At 38.9% G+C, this 23,018-nt stretch overlaps 1 protein-coding gene across 1 annotated transcript; it reads left to right on the plus strand.

Annotated features, from left to right (window-relative positions):
* Positions 1–286: 286 nt before the first annotated feature.
* Positions 287–22,698, plus strand: best4 (bestrophin 4). Its single transcript, XM_033028748.1, has 9 exons — positions 287–438; positions 2,409–2,503; positions 5,279–5,512; positions 7,950–8,104; positions 9,774–9,851; positions 19,174–19,326; positions 19,834–19,914; positions 21,063–21,217; positions 22,097–22,698. Exons 1-9 carry the CDS (start codon positions 287–289, stop codon positions 22,392–22,394), a joined length of 1,401 nt encoding a protein of 466 aa, XP_032884639.1. The 3' UTR covers positions 22,395–22,698.
* The last annotated feature ends 320 nt before the right edge of the window (positions 22,699–23,018 follow it).

A 23,018-nucleotide genomic window follows, 5' to 3' on the forward strand; every position in this document is an offset into this window, starting at 1 on the left:
CCCACACGTCTTTGGGATGCGTGAGGAAAACCAGCATCCAGAGAAAACCAACGCGCTCACAAGGAGAACGTACAAACTCCGTACAGGCAGCTCTGGTAGTGGGGATCGAACCCGGATCTCTGGTGCTGTGAGGCAGCAGCTCTACAGCTGCACCACCCTGCCGCCCTGTGCTAAAATACCGATCAGTTAACCTCGAAAGATTTTGTGCAATACACTCATATTATCTTTGTAAATGTTCATTTGAGACTTTTATAGAACTTTCAGATAGTTCCATCCAAGAGGCACCATGACGATTTCCTACACACTAAAAGTGGCAGATGCCCAGTTTGCTGGATTCTCCAAGCTTCTCCTGCGTTGGAAAGGGAGTATTTACAAACTGTTGTACAAGGAGCTCATTGTGTTCATCAGCTTGTACTCAGTTTTCAGTGTGATGTACAGGTAAAGGAGTATTTCAAAATACTTTATTTTTGTAACTAATCACTGAACTCCTCTTCTTGATCCCCTATCAAATCATCTCTTTCCCATTTCTGTCCAGCATTTTTAGAATCACATCCTTCTCAAAGCAACAACTGCTTCTCTCCATTCATCTTTTCTTTCCAAAATCCGAATCTATTTACAGGTCCCTCTCTCGTGCAATTCTTTATTTCAATCCTTCCCATTGGACATGTAACTCGTCCTCAGAAAAGTAACTGCCCCAACTAATGTTATGAATTACCCGTCGATACCCTTGTACATCAGTCCACAGAGGGATGGATGGATGGAGGTACATGCAGAGAGGGCAGTGCCTTGGTAGGGATAAAATAAGTTTTGTTCATTTCAAGCAGGATATATTCAACAATAATCCTCTGAAAAGATAGTCATATAGTTATACAAAATGGAAATAGGCCCTTCAGCCCACTGTCTCCATGCCGATCAAGTTGGCAATCAGTGCTAGTCTTATTTGCCTGCATTTGGCCCCATCCCTTTGAACCCATCCTGTCCAGATATCTGTCCAAATGTCTTTTCAAAATCATCATTTTAGTCACTTCCATTGCTTCCTTTGGCAGCTCTTTCCAGATTGGATCATGCTTTGAGTGAAAAGGTTGCCACTGAGGTTCTTCTTAAATCTCCCCCCTCTCATCTTAAACCTATGCCCTATAGTTTTAAAATCCTGAATCCTGAGGGAAAAAGAGTGTGGGCATTCACTATATCCATGCCCCTCGTGATTTTGTATACTTCAATAAGGTCACCCCTCAGCCTCCAACGTTCCAAAGAAAAAGGTCCCAGCCTATCCAACCTCTCCCTATAACTCAAGTCCGCAAGTCCAGGTAAAATCCCAGTGAAGCCTTTGTGCATCCTTTCCAACTTAATGACATCCGTCCTACACCAGGGCGATTGTAACTGGACATGTCAAAAGAAGAAGAGCCCCAACCCAAAACATCACCTATGCTGTTCTCTAGAGATGCTGCCTGACCCACTGAGTTACTCCAGCATTTTCAGTCCTTTTATGCCAAATGCCTTCTTCACCACTCAACGCCATGACTCGCTACTTTTGGGAAATTGTGCACCTATACTCCCAGGTCTGTCTGTTCTACAGCAACTTACAGGGCTCTGTCATTTACGTGTGAATCCTGCCCTGAGTTGGCATACCAAAGTGCAACATCTCACAACTGTCAAAGTTAAATTCCATTTGCCATTCCCTAGTTCACCTTCCCAACTGATCTAGATCCTGTTGTAAATTTAGATATCCTTCCTCACATCTGTAATTTTATTAACAATGTCAATGATATTGTCATCTAAATCGTAAATGCAAATAACAAACAACAGTGAATCCAGCACTGACCTATATGGCACTCTACTAGTAATGGGCCTCCAAACTCTCTAGCTCACCTTAGATTCCATACATAATACATGGGGCCTTGTCCAAGGCCTTGCTAAAGTCTATAGAGACAATGATCACTTCCCTCCCATCAGTAATACCTCTTAGTGCCCTCTTCAAATTCTATTGATGTTAATTAACTTAAGTCAAGTCATGTCAAGTCAATTTTATTTCTATAGCACATTTAAAAACAACTCTCGTTGACCTAAGTGCTTTACAATAGTGCAGATACTAACTTGCTACAAACAGTGGTACATAGATCAACAATACATACATAAATACACACAGCGCTCCCTCAGCGGACCTCAAGAAAGGCTTGAGAGTAGAAATAAGTTTTAAGTCTAGACTTAAAAGAGTTGATGGAGGGGCAGTTCTGATGGGAATAGGGATGTTGTTCCATAGTTTAGGTGCTGCAACCGCAAAGGCCTGGTCGCAACCGTAAAAGCACAATCTGATACTAAAGAAAGTATAAGAGTTCAAACTCAGATAAAATCACTTTTACACTTACTACTTGTATCTGATGATGTGTTTCTACTTCTGTTTCTTGTAGGTATTTCCTGTCACCTGCACAGAAGATTGTCTTCGAGAAGGTGGCTACCTATTGTGATAAGCAGACAAGTCTTATCCCAATGTCTTTTGTTTTAGGTTTGAATCTAATTTTTTTGTTTAATTCTATAAAACCATGAAGGATGGTTAGATAATAAATCAATATCAAAAACGTGCATTTATATTGTAACTTGTATTGTAAGGAATCTGTTTCCTGTTAGTTTGTGAGGATTCTACACAGAATAGGCATAGTGACTGTTATTCTTTCCTCTTGGCAGGATTAAAAAGGAAGTCCTTGGTGTCTGCCATTTCAATTGGCCCCCTGTAATAAGTCAATGTTTTGGTTCTGATTATAAATGCCCTGTTTATCTATCTAGTCCAGTTTTCTAACACGTTGCATACAATTGAATGCCAAACACAACCACATTCCTTTTTGAAGCATTAAAACCTTTCTCAAACATATAACTAAGTCACAATTTAATTGAAATTCTCACAAGAAGGTAATTTAATTCATATCCTACAAAATAACTTTGGGAACTGGCACTAATATTAAACATGTTTCTGGAGGTTAATAGCCGAAACACTTAAGATAACAACAAATCGAATGGCCAGGCAGATGTTTGGAACTTGACCAAGCAGTATTTGAACAATCCGGCATGTCATGGTCTAGTCAAAGCATGCAGGGTGAAGTGATAATATGAGAAAAGTAATCTCCCTGATGCATTTGGCATTCCTGTAGTGTCTAATCAGCCTGGTGCATTTCTGCTGTATTATGTACTCAGCATTCCATCATTTGGAATAATATAATTTTCAATTATTTATCTTCTCGTGCACATCACTCCCACCACCATCACTTCTCTCTTGTTCACCATTAGCACCCGACCTCATAGAAACATCACCCACACTTTGAGATAATGTCATGTGGTCACTCTACTGCGAAATTTCCTCTGATCCTACATTCTAAACCTTATGTTCCACTCCGCTGACTCTAAACTACCACCAGTTTTCCATTCCTTCTCTTTCTGAACTGAACGTTGATATTTTAGTCAAACCTTCTCTTGTTTCTTGAATTGTTTCCAAAATAATTTGGCCTTGCCCAATTCTCCATCTTAACCACGAGAGACTTAACCATCCCAGCACTTCTTTTTTTGGCCGCCTTTGATGTCTCCCAGTAAATATCTGCAGCTCCAAGCCTGTATATGTCTTTTCAGCATGTCAGGAATTAAGAGTTGATCTTTGTGAAGAGGGCAATATGTAAGTTGTTCACATTTATGTTTGTTTTTTACTTTAACAATGATTTGGAGGGAATATTCATGCCAATTTCTCAGATATATTAGAAAAGGGTAGTTAGGATACAATGAAAATGCAAATTAGACCAGACCACACCTGCAGAATTTTCATTTTTAAGGGAAAAGAAAACAATCATCGTGGTTAGTTCTTCCAATCCAAAGAACTTTATGGAATTTAGTTATTTTTAAGAAAAATCCCAAGTCCTTGAAAAATAGGCACCTGTATAAACAGGACATGCTCAAGTGACATGATACAAGAGTAATTCTTGTCAAGTATGGCCATTACTTGCTGGGAATTGATTGTGGCTTTTTGTTGTGAAATGAAACTATTTAATGTGCCGTCAGAATGCTTTGGTCTGAAAGTTATGGCTTCCGGGAACTTTACAAGTATATTTCCATTGTGGATTGTTTTAAGATTTTTCCAAACATCAACATAAAATAAAAGTCCACGTAAGTAGAGCTTTTAAGTCGTGCTCCAGTATAATGTCCCAACGAGCGAGAGGGGATGGGCTGATACGAGGAGAAGGCAGGAGAATGGGGTTATGAGAAAAAAATAGATCTGCCATGACTGAACAGCAGAGTGGACTTGATGGGCTGAATGGCCTGATTCTGCTCCTATGCTTTATGGTCTTATGTGGGAAGATTTCAGCTTGCACTGCCCCAACACATCACAGGGAAAATCTGAGTTTACCCAATACCCCGACCCATTCTCATTACTTATTGCTGGGTTGGAAAGAGATTGAACATGTTGTAAAAATTGGTAATGTTACCCTTATATTTAGAAGACATGCAAATGGGCATTTTATTGGTGGATGTTCCTCGGCTATATTTATTTTAATTAATTCACGTTTAATCGATAAAGTTTTATTATTAATGTTTATTGTTTTATGTGTCATTCCTAACTGTCACTGTATGTCATGTTGTCACTTGCGGGCAGAGCACCAAGGCAAATTCCTTGTATGTGAATACTTGGCCAATAAACTTATTCATTTAATCATTCATATTATTAATGGGTTCTGCTACGAGATTACAGATACAGAGTTGTTTCGGTGAAGGCTCTATCCTGTCCTTTGAACAGTAGGGAAACAAAAGGAACTTTACTTAATATGCAGGAAAGAACTGCAGATGCTGGTTTAAATCGAAGGTAGACACAAAATGCTGGAGTAACTCAGCGGGACAGGCAACATCTCTGGAGAGAAAGAATGGGTGAAGCTTCAGGTCGAGACCCTTCGAGACTGGACTTTATCTTGTACTAAATGTTATTCCCTTTTTCGTGTATCCATACACTTTAGATGCTTGATTGTAATCATGTATAGTCTTTACACTGACTGGTCAGCATGCAACAACAAAGCTTTTCACTGTGCCTCGATACGCGTGCAAATAAACTAAACTAAGCTTTCACATTTTATTTTTGGACACGTTTATTTGACACATCTGAGCGCGATGCCAAATGATAAATGTTGTAACATTTCATGCTTACCATAAAATGTGTAAATGTAGATGTACCAAGTTAATGTGTCACTTTTTCATATTCTTCTGCACTAATAGTAATCCATAACCTTATCCCCATCACCCACCCTGGCAGGGTTTTATGTGACACTTATAATCGGCCGTTGGTGGAACCAGTACACAAACATCCCGCTTCCTGATCGGCTGATGTGTGTGGTGTCCAGCAATGTTCATGGCGCTGATGAGAGAGGTCGGATCCTGCGACGCACACTTATCCGATACGCCAACCTGTCCGCAGTGCTTATCCTCCGCTCCATTAGCACCAGGGTCCGAAAGAGATTTCCCTCCATCGAACATGTCGTAGAAGCAGGTAATGTGACTCATATTTGAAGAGGAATATTTGGGGTGGCACGGTGGCGCAGCAGTAGAGTTGCTGCTGTACAGCGCCAGAGACCCAGGTTCGATTTTGACTATGTGTGCTGTTTGTACGGAGTTTGTACAATTCGCCCTGTGACCTGCGTGGGTTTTCGCCGGGAGCTCCGGATTCCTCCCGCACTTCAGGTGATGCGGACTCAAGGGCCTGTTTCCGCATTGTATTTATAAACTAAACTGAACTATGAATAATGAGTTGGCAGGCGCCTGAATCATTTACTGATGAATACCCATTAGCAGAATCAATAGGAACAGAGCATAAGTCTTTGAATGCATTAGTTCTGTTGGTACAACAAGGGGATTGTAAATAGGTATGTGCAACCATAAGAACCATTGTCAGTGGAATAATCAAGTACAAGACACATTAATACAGAAGCCTCTGCCTTTTAATCTGAGATGGTCATGCACACACACTTTCTAGCATGGGATGTGAGGATATTTGTTTGCCGCAATAACCCACTCATGCCACAGTGTTACGCCTTCAATCCTGATTTCTCATTAATTAAGTAAGCAAAAATCAAGCACAAACACCTGTACCAGAACCAATGCTCAGTGGATTTTTCACCCATTACGCCACTGAGATAAACTCCTCCACATGCCCAGTCTCCTAGTTCAGCCATACACAATGATTTGGTTAATATTCTGCACTTTATAGCTGGAGATGATAAACCGTGAATAATTGTTAATTATATTCTCTTCTCACTGATACTATGAAACTCCTGGATTGGTCATGTACCATTGTAAATGATCCACTCCACCCATTTAGCCATTTTGAAGTATTTTCAAATCAGCAATATTCAATAATATAAGGTATTAGATAGTTACTTGAAGACAACTGCCTGTTTGAAAAGAATAAATCTACTTGTAATTTTAAGTCTAAAACGAGTTCAAAAGGAAATTGCGTACACAAAATAATATCATTAAATAGTAATTGGCAGTTTAATTAACACATTTGACAGACAACATTAGATCAGACGGTCAGATTATCCTGATGCTGAAACTGTGTGTGTTTGAATTAGGTAGTTACAGCTAAAATAAAGAATGGGTTGGACAAACATTTGACCATAAGTGGTGCCAGCTAATGTTCATGAATTGAAAACCAGACAACATTCAATGTTATTCCTATGGGATTCTTCCATCTGATTTTTTAATGGGGAATGGAAAGTCTGTCCCTTTTGATTTTAACTTCTCAAGTACATAAATACACTCCCATGAAATAAGTTTGAGTGTAAGAGTCAGGAACTCATGGTGCAGCTTTATAGGACTTTGGTAAGGCCACATTGGGAGTGTTGCATGCAGCTCTGTTCACCCCATTGCAAGAAGGATGGGGCGGCTTTGGAGAGGGTGCAGAGGAGTTCTACCAGAATGATGCAGACTTGGCGTTTTCTCTGGAAGACTAGAGTTTGATGGGCGACCTGATAAAGTATATATAATTCTGAGAAGCATAGATCGGGTAGACAGTCAGAGCCTTATTCTCAGGATGGAAAATACTATATATACTAGAGGCATAGCAAGATGAGAGGGTAAAGTTTAAAGGAAATGTGCTAGGCAGTTTTTTTACACAGAGGATGGTGAATGCTGGTGGTGGAAGCAGATACGATAGTGACATTTAAGAGACTTTAGGATAGGCATATGGATATGGAGGTTTGGATTAGGCACAGGCAGATATGAGTTCTTGGTTCTTGGTTTCTTGGCCCTCCAAAATATTCCAAATGGAATTTAAACTGGAGGTGGTGAAGGGAGGGATTAAGCCAGAAAGGGTTATTGGGAAGAAAGAGCTACTTTAAATTTAGTTGCATCTGGTTGGGTAACTTTATTTGGGTGGAGATTATTCCATGCTTTAATCGTGCGTGGGAGAACGAATTGCTGTACACGTCTGTCTTTGTAGCTGGGATCACAAATTGGATCGAATGCCCTCGTCTGCTCCTAATTGGTTTGGGTTTGGTGTAGGTCTTGTAATCTATGTCTAGCTGACCATTTAACATTTTGTAAAAACAGGTCAAACGGTGAGCTTCACGTCTGTCTTGGAGAGGGTTCCACCCCAGAGAATTCAGATGTTTGGTGACACTCGCTTCTCTCTCATAGGTGTTAGTAACAAATCAAGCTGCCTGTCTTTGGACACGTTCGATGGAAGAAATGTTTTTATTTGTGTATGGGTCCCATGCTGCAATTGCGTAGTCCAAATGAGGTCTAACGAGGGTGAAGTATAGCTTCTCCTTGACTAGAGTTGAACAATGATGAAAGTTGCGCCTCAGAAGTTTAGGACACCTGGTCTTGGCATCATGTTTGGCACAGACATTGTGGCTGAAGGGCCTGTTCCTGTGCTGTACTGCTCTATGTTCTACGTTCTATTTGCTACTCATTCTTGTTTACAGGTTTTATGACCCATGAAGAGCTGGAGAAATTTGAAAGCCATTACTCTGACTTTAATAAGTATTGGATTCCGTGTGTGTGGTTCACGAATCTGGCAGCTCAGGCAAGGAGTGAAGGACGGATCCGTGACGATGTTGCTCTCAGACTACTGATGGATGTAAGCCTGATCCCTAGCGTACTGTAAATAAATCAGTGTGCCCTATTTACAAGAAGCGCCTGCCATTGAGTTGGAGGACATAAGAGTGTACGACAAAGCTCACAGCAAAATCCACTGCACTTAAGGAAGGGAAATTCACTCAGAGAACAACTCGTCTGAAGCATTCAAGGTTGTACAGTGGCACAGATGGTAGAGCTGCTGCCACACAGCACCAGAGACCCAGGTTCGATCCTGACCTTGGGTGCTGTCTGGGTGAAGTTTACAAGTTTTACTTGTGACCTTGAGAGTTTCCTCCAGGCACTTCAGATTCCTCCCACATCCCAAAGACATGCAGATTTTACATTAATTGCCTGTAAAGTTGCCTTTAATGTGTAGAGTATGAGGGATAACATGGAAATCGTGTGAATGGGTGATCGATGCTTGCTATGGACTCAGTGGGCTTATTAAACATTGAGGAAACTACCTACAACCAATTATAAAGCAATTACTCTCATTGAAAAAAAGAGTAATTTCTCCAGAAAACTACAATGAGTGGAGCACAGTTGGCACACGCATTATCTGCATAAAATCATTCTTAATCTCATTGAACAGCATGAAAAGCAAACCTGACTGAATGACAAATTATCCAGTGGTCTTTACTATGGAACAGAACTACCATTATTTTCAGCCTACAACACGTCGATAAAGTATAAATTAACACCAGTGTGCAGCATCACTTCAAATGGTCAAATACATTATACGTTAGACTTTAGAGATAGAAACATAGAAAATAGGTGCAGGAGTAGGCCATTCGGCCCTTCGAGCCTGCACCGCCATTCAATATGATCATGGCTGATCATCCAACTCAGTATCCTGTACCTGCCTTCTATCCATACCCCCTGATCCCTTTAGCCACAAGGGCCACATCTAACTCCCTCTTAAATATAGCCAATAAACTGGCCTCAACTACTTTCTGTGGCAGAGAATTCCACAGACTCACCACTCTCTGTGTGAATTTTATTTTCTCATCTCGGTCCTAAAAGACTTCCCCCTTATCCTTAAACTGTGACCCCTTGTTCTGGACTTCCCCAACATCGGGAACAATCTTCCTGCGTCTAGCCTGTCCAACCCCTTAAGAATTTTGTAAGTTTCTATAAGATCCCCCCCCAATCTTCAAAATTCTAGTGAGTACAAGCCGAGTCTATCCAATCCAGATACAGCGTGGAAACCCACCAAGACCGTGCCGACCAGCGATCACCACCCACACTAGCACTATCCTAAACACCAGGGACAATTTTACCAAAGTCAATTAACCTACAAAACCTGTACGTCTTTGGAGTGCGGCAGAAAACCTGGAGAATCTGGAGTGTGAACCTAGAGAAAACTCAAGCGGCCGCAGGAATAATGGACAAACTCTGCACAGACAGCACCCATAGTCAGGATCGAACCCGGGTCTCTGGTACTATAGGCAGCAACTCTACTGCTGTGCCATCATGCCGCCCCTCCTGCTCACATATTCCTCAGTGATCTTCACTACATAAATGATGATGCATCACTTAACATAATTTGTATACCTGGTATATATATACACACATACACACACATATATATGTATATATATATATTTCTATATGTAGATATATAGATAGATATGTAGATATATAGATATCTTTCCTTTCCTTTCTTGCAGGAATTAAATCTTCATCGTGCAAAATGCAGCCTGTTGTTTCACTATGACTGGATCAGCATTCCTCTCGTGTATACTCAGGTCAGTATTTTATTGAACTTCACCCCACAAAACTGAATGATGCCAACTTCAATCCACTGCTTATGCCAGGTCTGTTGATCTCTAGCATACATGGTATGCATTTTGGGTCAAGGGGAAGGTGGCAGGAAATGGCCCTGGTCTGCCAGGCTATGCTGAGGAAAATGAGCTGAGAACCACCTCAAGACGGCGAAGTCATAAAAATACTCCCAAAAGGTAGTACCTGTATTAGCAAAGGTAGTATTACAAAGGTATGTAGCAGGGGTAAGAACGGGTTCAAGCAGATGGATAGTTATTCAACTGCTGTCAATGCTCACATGCTTACTGGGAGGAAGAAATAAAAGTTTTTTTAAAGTTTACATTTATTGAGTTATTTTAGGTATAAATGCAAACAGCCTAATTTCATCCCAATGTTTAGTTTAGTTTAAGAGCTTAGAAATACAGCGTGGAAAGAGGGCCTTTGGCCTGCCGAATCTGCACCGTCCAGCAATTCCCGCACACCAACACTATCCTACACACACTAGGGACAATTTACAACTTTACCAAAGCCAATTAACCTACAAACCTGTACGTCTGTGGAATGTATGAGGAAACCGGAGCACCCGGAGGAAACCCACGTGGGTCATGGGGAGCACCATCTATACAGACAGCACCCGTAGTCAGGATCAAACCCGGGTCTCTGGCGCTGTAAGGCAGCAACTCTACCGCTGCGCCACCGTGTAAATTATCTTTTCCTCTCTTTGGGCAGGAGAGGGAACTCCTAGGTGGTGCTGGGAATCCAGTTCATTGGCATTTCACTGAAATCAGAAATTCATGATGTGGGGAATTTATCAACATCAATGTATGTCACATCTACCACTGAGTCTTTGCATAGATATAATTTACAATTTAGGACTTCCGGTGGCGACATGCTTTGTTAGCAGTCGCAAACTTTTTAGCTCCGCTGAAAAAATCGCGATTTTTCGCGTTAAAATTGGGTCTGGAGGTCGGGACCGTTTTTAAAAACTTACCGGAGTCTCATGTCGCGGTGCTGATGACGTCATCAGTAAGCGCCGTGAATTTAACGGAGGGAAAGGCATTTTAAATGAAAAAAACGTCTCCAGGTCAGAGCCCACAGAGGAAAGCTACAAAACACCTGCTGAAGACTCAGGAACACCAAGAAACTGCAAAACTGACCTCTGGAGTGGACTCTGGAATGGCTACACGATCTAAGACTGAGATGACCACAAAAGAGAAAACCGAAATGGAGGAGTTAAAGAACTCGGTAAGAGATTTGAAAAATGAGTTGAAAGCTGGAAACTTAAATTTGATGGAAAACATGCATGCATTTATTAATGCCGGTAATGAAAAAATACTTGAGTGCATTGGGGCTCTGCAAAAAAAAGTTGATGATGTGCAAGAAGAATTAACGGAGAAAATTAATAAGGTGGCAGAAGAGTCCACAAAGATGTTTGAGGCTGTGCATGAAACTGTTTCTGCAAATGTAACTGCAGTGAAAGATATAAAAGCTGTTGTGGAAGAGATGGCTGGAGAGATGCAGACGATGAAGTTAGAAATAGACAGCCTCAAGAGCCAACTTACAAAGGTTTCTGATAAATATGTTGACCTAGAAGCTCGCTCAAGACGTCAAAATATACGAATACGTGGAGTAAAAGAGGGAGCTGAGGGGGACAATGCTCGTGGGTACACTGCCAACCTAATTAAACACGTGCTCAATCTATCTGAGGCACCTGTAATTGAAGAAGCACATCGACTACCCAGAGTTAAACCAAAATCTCAAGGAGAACATGCCTACCCAAGACAGATCATAATCAAACTTCGGGATATCCCAACAATGGAAGCGCTGATGAAAAAGATCAAATACGGAGAGAACATGATGTACGGAAATGATTCTATTAAACTCCTACGGGACTACCCTCACGAGATTGTTCTGAAGAGAAGAAAGTTCTCACAGACCAGAGAAGCTCTTTACGAGGTCAAGGGTGTCAGATGTGGAGTATATTATCCGGCCAGAATGCGTATTACTTTCAGGGGAATCTCAAAAACATTTATTAACTCGGTGGAATCTCTTAAATACGCTCAAGAAATTGTGGCCAAGGCAGCAACAACTGAAGATTGATCACCAAGACGTCATGAACAAATTAATTTGCTTATCCCCCCAACAAGAATATCACAAGAAAAGTGAAATAAGCGAACAACACCAATCTTTAAAAATTACTACACGCAACAGATTTTCCAAGAGACGTGTCTAGACATTATTATCTCGCCTTGAACATTGCGGAATCTAACTCAAGGACATTCTGTGCTCAAACGAGGAAAGACTGATAACATGGGAGTGAATCTGCTGAGCTGAGAGCGAAAAACATCACATGGCTTATACAGTTTTACAAAATATTGAGAATTAATAATTAATAACTAACAATACTAATATAGAAATAGCAACTGAAACTGATAAAAATTAATAATTAATAATTAATAACTAAAAATTCTAATATAGAAATAGCAACTGAAACTGATAAAAATGTGTTGCCTGCTTTATAACGCAGACAACCGTAATTACATATGTTCCGCAGCTCGAATGGGGAGGGGAGGAGACTCGGGCACCTGGCACAGTTCCAGGAGCCTGACTTCGGTTAACCCTTTCAACGAACAAATCACTTTTAACAATACTAAAACCATTTACAAATAGTTAAGAGATAAAGAGTGAGGAATATATGTAACTTAATACATGATTAGATTTGATAAGTTGGAATGAAACATATATATATATATACTGCAACTGGGTGAAATAGAACTTATTTGGAAACGGTACCGACCCCCTAGGGTTTGGGTAATAAAGGCAGCGGGGCTAATTTTTTAACATCTACACCGGAAGCGATATAGATGTCGTACCCCACAGACGAGTGGGTCACTCACTACGGTGTCCGAAACTCAGACACCGTAAATTTATTTGATATACTTTTTTTTTTTATTATCACAATATGTCACATCTATGTGTTTTCTTTTCAAGGACAATCGCAGAGGGGAACTACCAAGGAAGTCTATATTATAAATGCTCCCAAAATAACCAGAGTCCTGAGGTATGAATGCACCATAATAAATAAGGTCATCAAAATAGGTAGAAATGTATGACGACAATCAAAAGAAAATGGGAGGAATCACACTATGCAGTTGGAATATAAGGGGTATTAACGAACCTATTAAAAGGGGCAAGATACTAGCTCAGTTGAAATCATACAACACGGATATTTCGTTTCTACAGGAAACGCATCTTAAACATCAAGATCAGACGAGACTGAGGGCGAACTGGATAGGCCAAACATTTCACTCTTCATTTACTTCCAAATCTAGAGGTACCGCTATCATTATTCGTAAAGGAATTCCATTTAAATCAAAGAATATTATTTCAGATAAGGAAGGGAGATACCTTATAGTAGCAGGAGAGATCAATAATACGCCAATTACGTTGGTAAACATATATGCGCCCAATTTTGATAATCCTCAATTTTTTAATAAAATTCTGAATATAATTGCAGAATGTACTTATCAAAATGTCATAATTGGAGGAGACTTTAACTGTGTTTTAGACCCTTATCTAGATAAATCGATGCAAAAACAAAAAGGTAATAGGAAATCTAAAACCAGTGAACTTTTACATACATATATGGAAAACACAAATATAGTAGATGTGTGGAGGATTGCAAACCCGACGGGAAGGGATTATTCGTTTTATTCAACGGTGCATAAAACATACTCACGGATAGACTATTTTCTTGTGGATACAAAATTAATTCCGCACACTATGAACCCTAAATACCACACTAATGCGATCTCAGACCACTCCCCGCTAACTTTTGTTTTAAAACTAGAAGGAATGTCTATGAATAAATCGTTCTGGAGGTTTAACTCGCAAATTTTAAAAGACCCACAAGGGAGTATATATCTAAAAAAACAGATGGACCTATTTTTTGAGATAAATGATACACCAGATATATCCCCCACGCTATTATGGGAATCCTTCAAAGCATTTATTAGAGGAGTCATTATTTCATTTCAAGCTTATCAAAATAAAAAGAATAAGAATGAACAAAGACATTTAGAAGAACAAATAAAACAATTAGATACAGATAATGCTAAAGATCCAACTATGGATAAACATAATAAAATCCTATTATTGAAATTCAAGCTAAATAAATTACTGTCAGAGAAAGTTATAACATTATTTCAAATTACAAAACAAGAACACTTCGAATTCGGGGATAAACCCCACAAACTTTTAGCACGCCAACTGAAAAAACGGGAAAAAGAGAATGCAATATTAAAGATTAAATCAGATAGAGGGGAATTATTAACATTACCCAAGGATATCAATAAAAGATTTGCTCAATTTTACCAGAATCTATACACATCTAAAACGTTAATAGACAATAATAAAATTTCAGAATTTCTAGATAACTGTAACCTACCACAATTAGAACTGAGGGAACAAGAGGAACTGGGAGCACAAATTACTTCTAAGGAGATAGAAGACACAATAAAAACACTAAAGAATGGAAAAACACCAGGACCAGATGGATTCAGTAATGAATTTTATAAATCTTTTTATGACATAGTTACTCCACGATTACAGAAAATGTATACATATGCTTTTGAGGAGCAAAGCTTACCTGAAACACTAGCAGAATCAACGATCATATTAATACTTAAAAAAGATAAAAATATAGAAGAACCAGGTTCATATAGAGCTATTGCTTTGTTAAATACGGATCAAAAAATAATAGCGAAAACACTAGCCAGTAGACTAAGCAGGTATGTTAGTAGATTAATAAATGAGGATCAAACAGGATTTATACCTAAGAGACATTCATTCAATAACTTGAGACGTTTGCTTAACATAATGCACTCACATAAATCTCACGACCAAGAGTTAGCTATCATCTCACTGGATGCAGAAAAAGCGTTTGATCAAGTAGAATGGGATTATATGATTAAAGTATTGCAAAAATTCCAATTGGGAGAGAACTTCATTGCATGGATAAAACTATTATATAACAAACCTACGGCTAGAATACTAACTAATAATATATTATCCTCGAAATTTGAACTATCAAGGGGCAATAGACAAGGTTGTTCATTATCTCCGCTGTTATTTGCTTTGGTAATTGAACCCCTTGCTGAAAAAATAAGAACACACCTGGATATTTACGGTTATAATACAAAATATTCAAATAACAAAATATCCCTATATGCCGATGATGTACTACTGTACATCACAAAACCACAAATTAGTATACCGAATATATTAAATTTAATTGAGGACTTTGGATCCTTTTCAGGATATAGAATAAATTGGAACAAAAGTGAAATTATGTCGATAAAACCAAAAGACTCAACACATCTCAGGAAATTCCCCTTTAAAATAGCTACAGAAAAATTCAAATATTTGGGAATTGAAATTACTAGAAATTACCAGGATATGTTTAAAGCCAATTATAATCCCCTACTTAAGAAATTAAATAATTTGATTAAATTCTGGAAAACACTTCCGATGTCCTTAATAGGCAGAATAAACGCTATAAAAATGATTTTCTTACCACAAATTCTATACCTATTTCAATCAATACCTATATATCTCCCAAAAAAGTTTTTCAAAAAATTGGACTCAGACATTACAAATTTCATATGGGATTATAAACCCCATAGAATACAAAGAACACACCTTAATAAACGAAAAGAGTGGGGGGGTCTAGCGCTCCCTAACTTTATGTATTATAATTGGGCAGTAAATATTAAAAATATGATTCACCTGCTGGACAATTCTGCCCAGCAGGCGGACTGGATTGTAATGGAAAAAGGGGATTGCTCCCCGAGTAATATAGGAGCGATTATCCTCTCACCAATAAATCTGAATAATAAAAATTATAATAAAAACCCAATTATACATAGCACAATTAGAACATGGAAACAAATAAAACAGAATCTAAAATTAAGAAACCTATCTCTCTCAATACCAATAGCCAATAACCCATCGTTTAAACCATCAATCATAGACAAATCATTTATACATTGGGAAAGAATGGGAATCAAAACGCTCGAAGATCTGTATGAAGTGGGAAAATTACTATCATTTCAACAACTACAACTGAAATATAATTTGAAAAATAACCAATATTTTAAATATCTTCAAATTTGTGATTATTTGAAAAAATACACAAAAGACTATCATAATATGCCTTCCGACTTACTGGATGAAGCAATGAAGACAAAGGCGGAATCAGCTAACTTAATATCGTACTTATATAATATCATTTTAAACATAGAAATACCCACAACAGATGGAATTAGAAGAGACTGGGAACAAGAATTAGCTATAAAAATTTCAAAAGAGAGCTGGGATAAACATTTACTACAGGTGCATAAATGCTCGATCAATGTACGACATACGCTTATCCAATTCAAAACATTACATAGACTATACTATTCAAAAACTAAATTAAATAAAATCTTTCCCAATGTTTCACCAATCTGTGATAAATGTCTGTGTCAAGAAGCTACCATAGCGCATTCTTTTATTTTTTGTACAAAAATCCAAAAATTCTGGCATGGAATATTTGATATTTTTTCAAAATTAATTAAAATAAAACTGGTACCAAAACCAGAATGGATCATTTTTGGGATATCGGAAGATATCCCTGAATTAAACGTGTATCAGAAGAATTTACTCAATTACGGGCTAATAATGGGAAAAAAGCTCATACTTAAATTCTGGAAAAATGCGCCCACACCAACAATAAAAATGTGGATATCAAATATGTTTGAAACATTACATCTGGAAGAGATGAGATTCCTCTTAGCAGATAAAGCAAACCAATTCCAAAAGACGTGGTCTACGTTTATGGACCTATTACAAGCATGAGGTGCAATAGTAATTTTAAATAAATAAATAAATAAATAAATGGTATCAGGACCTGGCATTGGGAGATAAAACAACAAAAACAGACTTGGTTGGTAGTCTTTCTGCGGAGTTTAATGTTATAATAGAGCGATTGTCCTTACTTTCTTTTTCTTTCTTTTCTAGGGTCTACTTTCTTACTTACTTCCTTCTCTAACTTCTTTTCTAAGGGGCTTTCTTTTCCCAACACTCTTCTGCACTTCACAACTCTTGCGCACCTTCTTTACTTTCCTTACTTCTATCTTTTTCTTAAAGCTTTAAAAAAAAAAAAAATGAAGCGGTACAAAAAATGTATTAAGATATATGTGTTGTGTGTTATTGTAATTTACCGTACTTCTAATAAAAAAAAAAAAAAAAAAAAAAAAAAAAAAAAAAATAATTTAAAATTTATTAGAAGAATTCTTTGAGGATCTATCGAAAAGGGTGGATAAAGGAGAACCTTTAGATATATCTGAATTTCCAAAAAGGCACCTGATCAGCTGCAATATAAGGGATCCTGAGGTAATATGTACGTCTAGGAGCATGTGAGGCTGGGAAAGCACATCTCGGACCCGCAGACCATCAGCATAGGAGCACCGCAAGGCTGCGTACTCTCCTCTCCCCTCTACTCTCTCTACACCAATGACTGCACCTACACTGACTCCTCTGTCAAGCTTCTCAAGTTTGCGGACGACACAACCCTGATTGGACTGATCCAGGATGGGGAGGAATCTGCCTATAGACAGGAAGTGACACAGCTGGCATCCTGGTGCCATCGAAACAACCTGGAGCTCAATGCTCTTAAGACAGTGGAAATGATTGTAGACTTTAGGAGAGCTCCCCCTCCCCCACCCCACTCACCATCAACAACACCACGGTCGCATCTGTGGAGTCTTTTAAATTCCTGGGAACCATCATCTCCAAGGACCTTAAATGGGGGGCCACCATCGACTCCACAGTCAAAAAGGCACAACAGAGGATGTACTTCCTGCGGCAGCTGAGGAAGCACAATCTGCCACAGGCAATGATGGTCCAATTCTATACGACCATCGTATAGTCTATCCTCACCTTCTCCATCATGGCCTGGTTTGGCTCAGCCACCAAGCACGACATCCAGAGGCTGTAGCGAATCATCCGATCAGCTGAGAAGGTTGTTGGCTGCAACCTTCCCTCCATTGATGAACTGTACACTGCAAGGGTCATCTCTGACCCCTCTCACCCTGGCCACAAACTCTTTGAATCACTTCCCTCTGGACTGCCAAAGCTGCCACAGCCAGACATAAAAACAGCTTTTTTCCCCCACAAGTAGTAGCTCTACTAAATAACCAAAAATCTGTAGCCTCCTTTTGCTCTGGTATTTTATTTAATTCTCATGTTTAATTGATGATGTCTTATTATTAATGTTTAATGTTTTATGTGTCATTCCTTGCGGGCGGAGCAGCAAGGCAAATTCCTTGTATGTGAATACTTGGCCAATAAACTTATTCATTCATTCATTCAATATGTTGGTAAGGATACAGGAGTGGTTACCACAGAAAGAAGAGTGTTGGGTACAAAGAACATTATTTGACTTTTACTGGGGTGTCAACAGGATTGGTGGCAGGGGCTTATCTAGTCACCACCAATATTAATGAGTGGGAGAGACAGTCAATAGACAGTCTGTAATGGAGACATAGATATCAAGAAGGGGGAGAGTTGATAAGTCTGTTTCCTGTGTTTGTTAGCCTGAGGAAGGGTCCCGACCTAATAAGTCAGTCTGAGGATGAGTCCCCACCGAAACGTCACCTATCCATGTTCTCCAGAGATGCTGCCTGACCCACTGAGTTACTTTAGCACTTTGTAACTTTTTTGCCAAGATAAATACCTAGATAAAGAAGCCACATACTGAACCACCGGGAGATCAGGTTGGTTAATGCAAACCGATCTCCCAGTGGCTCAGCACTTCAATTCGCCCTCCCATTCCGAATCCGACTTTTCTGTCCTCCATGGCCAGTGAGTCCCACCGCAAATTGGAGGAGCAGCACCTCATATTTCGCTTGGGTATGAACATTGACCTCCAATTTCAGGTAGTCCTTGCTTTCTCCCTCCTTCCCCTTCTCAGCTCTCCCACAGCCCACTGTCTCCGCCTCTTCCTTTCTTCTTCCCACTCCTCCCTCCCCCACATCAGTCTGAAGAAGGGTCTCGACCCGAAACGTCACATATTCCTTTGCTGCACACATGCTGCCTCACCCGCTAGGTTTATCCAGCATATTTGTCTACCTTCGATTTTTCCAGCATCTGCAGTTTTTTCTTAAACACTTGATCACAAGAGTAGTTCTGCAAACTAATTTTTTCTGATCTTGTGAATGGCCCACATTCCATGAGTTATGACTGTCCCTTTTGTTTCATTCACAGGTGGTCACTATTGCTGTTTATTCCTTTTTTGCTTGCTGTCTGATTGGACGCCAATTTCTTGATCCAAGGCCTGGCCACGAAGACGATAAGATAGACATCTATGTTCCTGTCTTCACCTTACTGCAGTTCTTCTTTTATGCAGGCTGGCTTAAGGTCAGGACTTTGCAATCAATTGTGTAAATTAAAAGGACAGATTAAGGGAATTTAGATGTTTATAGGGAGTTGCATGAAAATTACGCAACGGTGAATCCGCAGCCCATCTTATTACTCATTTCTAAATTTTATAAATTAAAAATTCATAAGCATGGGAGAAATTCATGGATGGATCCCAGTACCATGTCCAACTTCACATTCTAATACTGTTTATTTCATAACTGTCTGTCAGAGCCTTTGGAAGGCAAGCTGTGAAAAAACCTAAATATCTAGCAGCTTAACTTAAGAAATGCAAATCATTCAATAGAAATCCCAGTGATCAGTTATAACCAATAGTGCATGTGGACTATGTGATCTGTGCCAAACCTTCTTTTTCTCCTATGGTTATTCATACATGTAATTTTCCAATTTTTCATCAAAGCCATCTCATATGATTCTCACATCAATAAAATGGACTCTACCTATAATTTTCTCTGAGCTGCTTTCCTATCTTTCTTCCATAATCAGGTCGCAGAACAGATCATTAATCCATTTGGGGAAGATGATGATGATTTTGAAACAAACAAACTGATAGACCGCAATCTTCAGGTATGTTAATATTGTGCTTATTGCATTTTTGTGCAAAAGGCACGTGTTTTGGCGCTGCAGAAATGGCTGACAGTAGAGACAATGACGGCAGATACCTCCCTTAGTCTTCACTTGTTAATTTTAATCAATAACGTATCAAAGTGCTAGTGTTCTTTCTGACCCCAGTGCCACCTCAGAGAAAATATTGCTATTTGTTTATTATATTCACGTGTACTGAGATAGTGAAGCTTTTATTTGTGTGATAGCCAATTAAATCAGATAGTGGCATATATTAATACAATGGGGAAAGGACAAAGTGCTAGAGTAACTCAGCAGGTAGACAAAAATGCTGGAGAAACTCAGCGGGTGAGGCAGCATCTATGGAGCGAAGGAAATAGGCGACGTTTTGGGTCGAGACCCTCCTTCAGACTCAGCAGGTGATATAATAAACTCAGCTCAGGGAAAATTATAGGTAGAGTCCATTTTGTTGATGTGAGAATCATATTCGATGGCTTTAACTCAGCAGGTCAGGCAGCATCTGTGAACTCTGAAGAAGGGTCTCGACCTGAAACATCACCTGCTCATGTTCTCGAGATGCTGCAGGGTTACTCCAGCATTTTGTGTATTAACCAGCAACTGCAGTTCTTTGTTTAAACGGAGTTGAATGCAGTTACAATGGGGAATTGCCTTAAGAGTGTATCCGACATCAATGGCCCCTTCGAGCATTGACTTTGGAAAAATTAGGTTATCAGAGAAATTTAAAAGCATCACAAAGATCAGGATTTTCAAGTTTTAAATAATGATGATTAATTAAAGATTTATTTTGGGATCTGCCTTCTCTACACTCTCTTAACTTTGTCTTGTGCATATTGAAAATCTTTCAGCTTAGTAATTGTGGACAAAGTTATTTTGTGCTTCACAGGCCACAAGGATAATTCGAAGAAGCCATCTTGTATTCTTTACAAACATAGCTTTCTTTCTCATCAAATAATACCTAACATTATGCAAAAAATCATCAACATATACATGTATAAAACAGTATTGAAGACAATCAGGTCTTCCAACTGAAATGGTGAATCTGTTTTTCTTTCCACAGATATTTCCAGTATTTCCTGTTTTTATTGAATATTTCCAGTATTTTTGATTTTGACTATTTATTGGTTATGCAGGTTTCCTTTCTTTCAGTGGATGATATGTACCTGAATCTTCCAGCTTTGGAGAAGGATAAATATTGGAACAATACTGCACCTCAACCTCCTTACACCACTGCCACAGCTAGCGAGATACACAAACCATCATTTTTGGGATCTACCTTCGATATGCAGTCAGTATAAGTTCCATTCTATATCTTCATAAGTGGTGGGAGAAAACTCATTAAATTTAAGCAATGCATTCATTCACAGGATGAGCACATCATTGCCAGACCTGGCATTTATTGTCCAACCTTATTTATCTCATAAACAATTGCTTGTAGGATGGGGTGGGAAATCTGGATTCACAAATAGACCAGAGGATAGAAGGATGGCAAATTTATTTCCCCAAAAGCCAATAGTGAACTAAATGGGGATATAAGGAACTGTAAATGTTGATGGGTTGTTGTGATCCATGATGGGCATCACTGAGACAACTTAATTTAAATTCGGGAACTGTCAATATTGCGATTCAAATCTACTTTTGAGACAGACTCCTAGTTTAGTAACTATGATACAGTATTGTATTAGTTGGCATACGAGCCAAATTTATTATCCAAATATTATTTTTTCAGTTAAATACAATTTCTAAAGTAATTTACATTATTTTATGTATATTACTTGTTTATTGAATGGATTTAGTTCATTTGATGAAATACCATTGATAGCTTATCAAAATAGGAGACTTATTCATGATAACTTGTATTAATATAGCATCTAAAATATATCCCTAAGGATCGTCATGATGTTATCAAATGAATGCAACTTGATTGTATTTAAGTTATCAGAAATTTGAAATATCCATTTCACTCTGGGACTAGGGTTCTGATTTAAGTCCACTTGAGTTATTTTTTTTATAATTTTACAATTAGCAGAGATCACACAAATAATCACAAGATCCAATGACGTAAAGAAATCCAAATAAGTCAATTAGATACCCATCAGAAAAATTATCAACAATTATTTCAACATCCATTATATATAATTAACTGTTCACATTTTTATTTTTTTAGCATGATCGACAGCCAGGTACAGCAAGAGTCAGAAATGGAGCTCAAAGTTCACACCCCCTTATTTAATCGCTTCCTGAATGTTGCTGCTTCACCGGCCATTAGTCTTAGAAACTTTGGCTGGGGCAGTAAACAAAATTCATTACACAGCCACATGGAAGGCAGCTCTTCAAATTGCCAGCTCAATGAAGCTGATCTGGTCATACGTATGAAGGATGAGGAGTATGAAAGAGGGGATCAAGACAGACCCACTGAACCCAGTCTTGGTTCCCTACTGAAGAGCTCAGATGATCAAAATTAGTGTGACAGCCCTCTGTGCTGTAGACAACCGTATGGAAAAAAAATGAAAGAATGTCATCTGCTTTTCTGCTTGCAAAATGTATGAACAATGAATTTTCCAGTTTCAGGTAACTCACCCCATGTTCTCCCACAGTCATCTTTCCACATAATTATCTTGTCCTTTTTTCATCTTTCCCATCCCCTTCAATCTGCCCATGATTCCTGCCCCATCAGGTTCCATTGATCATCTATCAGTCTAATTCCAACAAGTGCAAGTCATTTAAATGTAAAATATAAGTTAAAAAAACATGTGTCAGAGGTTATGGAGATATAATATCAAGGGGGGGGTGGTCAGTATTTGTGTGTAGCTGCCGCCCCCCCCCCCCCCCCTCGCGACCGCACGTTGAGGGGACGGGAACCAACGGGTCCCACTTGGTCGAGTTACACTTGGAGACAGCAAGTCCAAAGAACTCAATATCATAATATTGCAGGCTTTATGAAGTTGAAACATATGCCATTTGCAGAGAACTGAAGCAGATTAGAAGCATAGAAAGTGAAGAGATACTTAAAAGAAATCACAAGTACAAAAGTGGTCATAGAATATAATTGGACATCAAGATTAAAGAGCAAAACAATGATGTATATT

The sequence above is a fragment of the Amblyraja radiata genome, chromosome 10 (assembly GCF_010909765.2).
Source record: "Amblyraja radiata isolate CabotCenter1 chromosome 10, sAmbRad1.1.pri, whole genome shotgun sequence".
In the NCBI taxonomy this organism is placed as follows: Eukaryota; Metazoa; Chordata; class Chondrichthyes; order Rajiformes; family Rajidae; genus Amblyraja; species Amblyraja radiata.

Bases quoted from the DNA above. Each gene is read 5' to 3' on its own strand.
- best4 (XM_033028748.1), top strand. From the start codon at position 287: ATGACGATTTCCTACACACTAAAAGTGGCAGATGCCCAGTTTGCTGGA. The intron at 2,504-5,278 runs GTTTGAATCTAA...CCACCCTGGCAG, and splicing joins CCCAATGTCTTTTGTTTTAG to GGTTTTATGTGACACTTATA. The intron at 8,105-9,773 runs GTAAGCCTGATC...CCTTTCTTGCAG, and splicing joins CTCTCAGACTACTGATGGAT to GAATTAAATCTTCATCGTGC.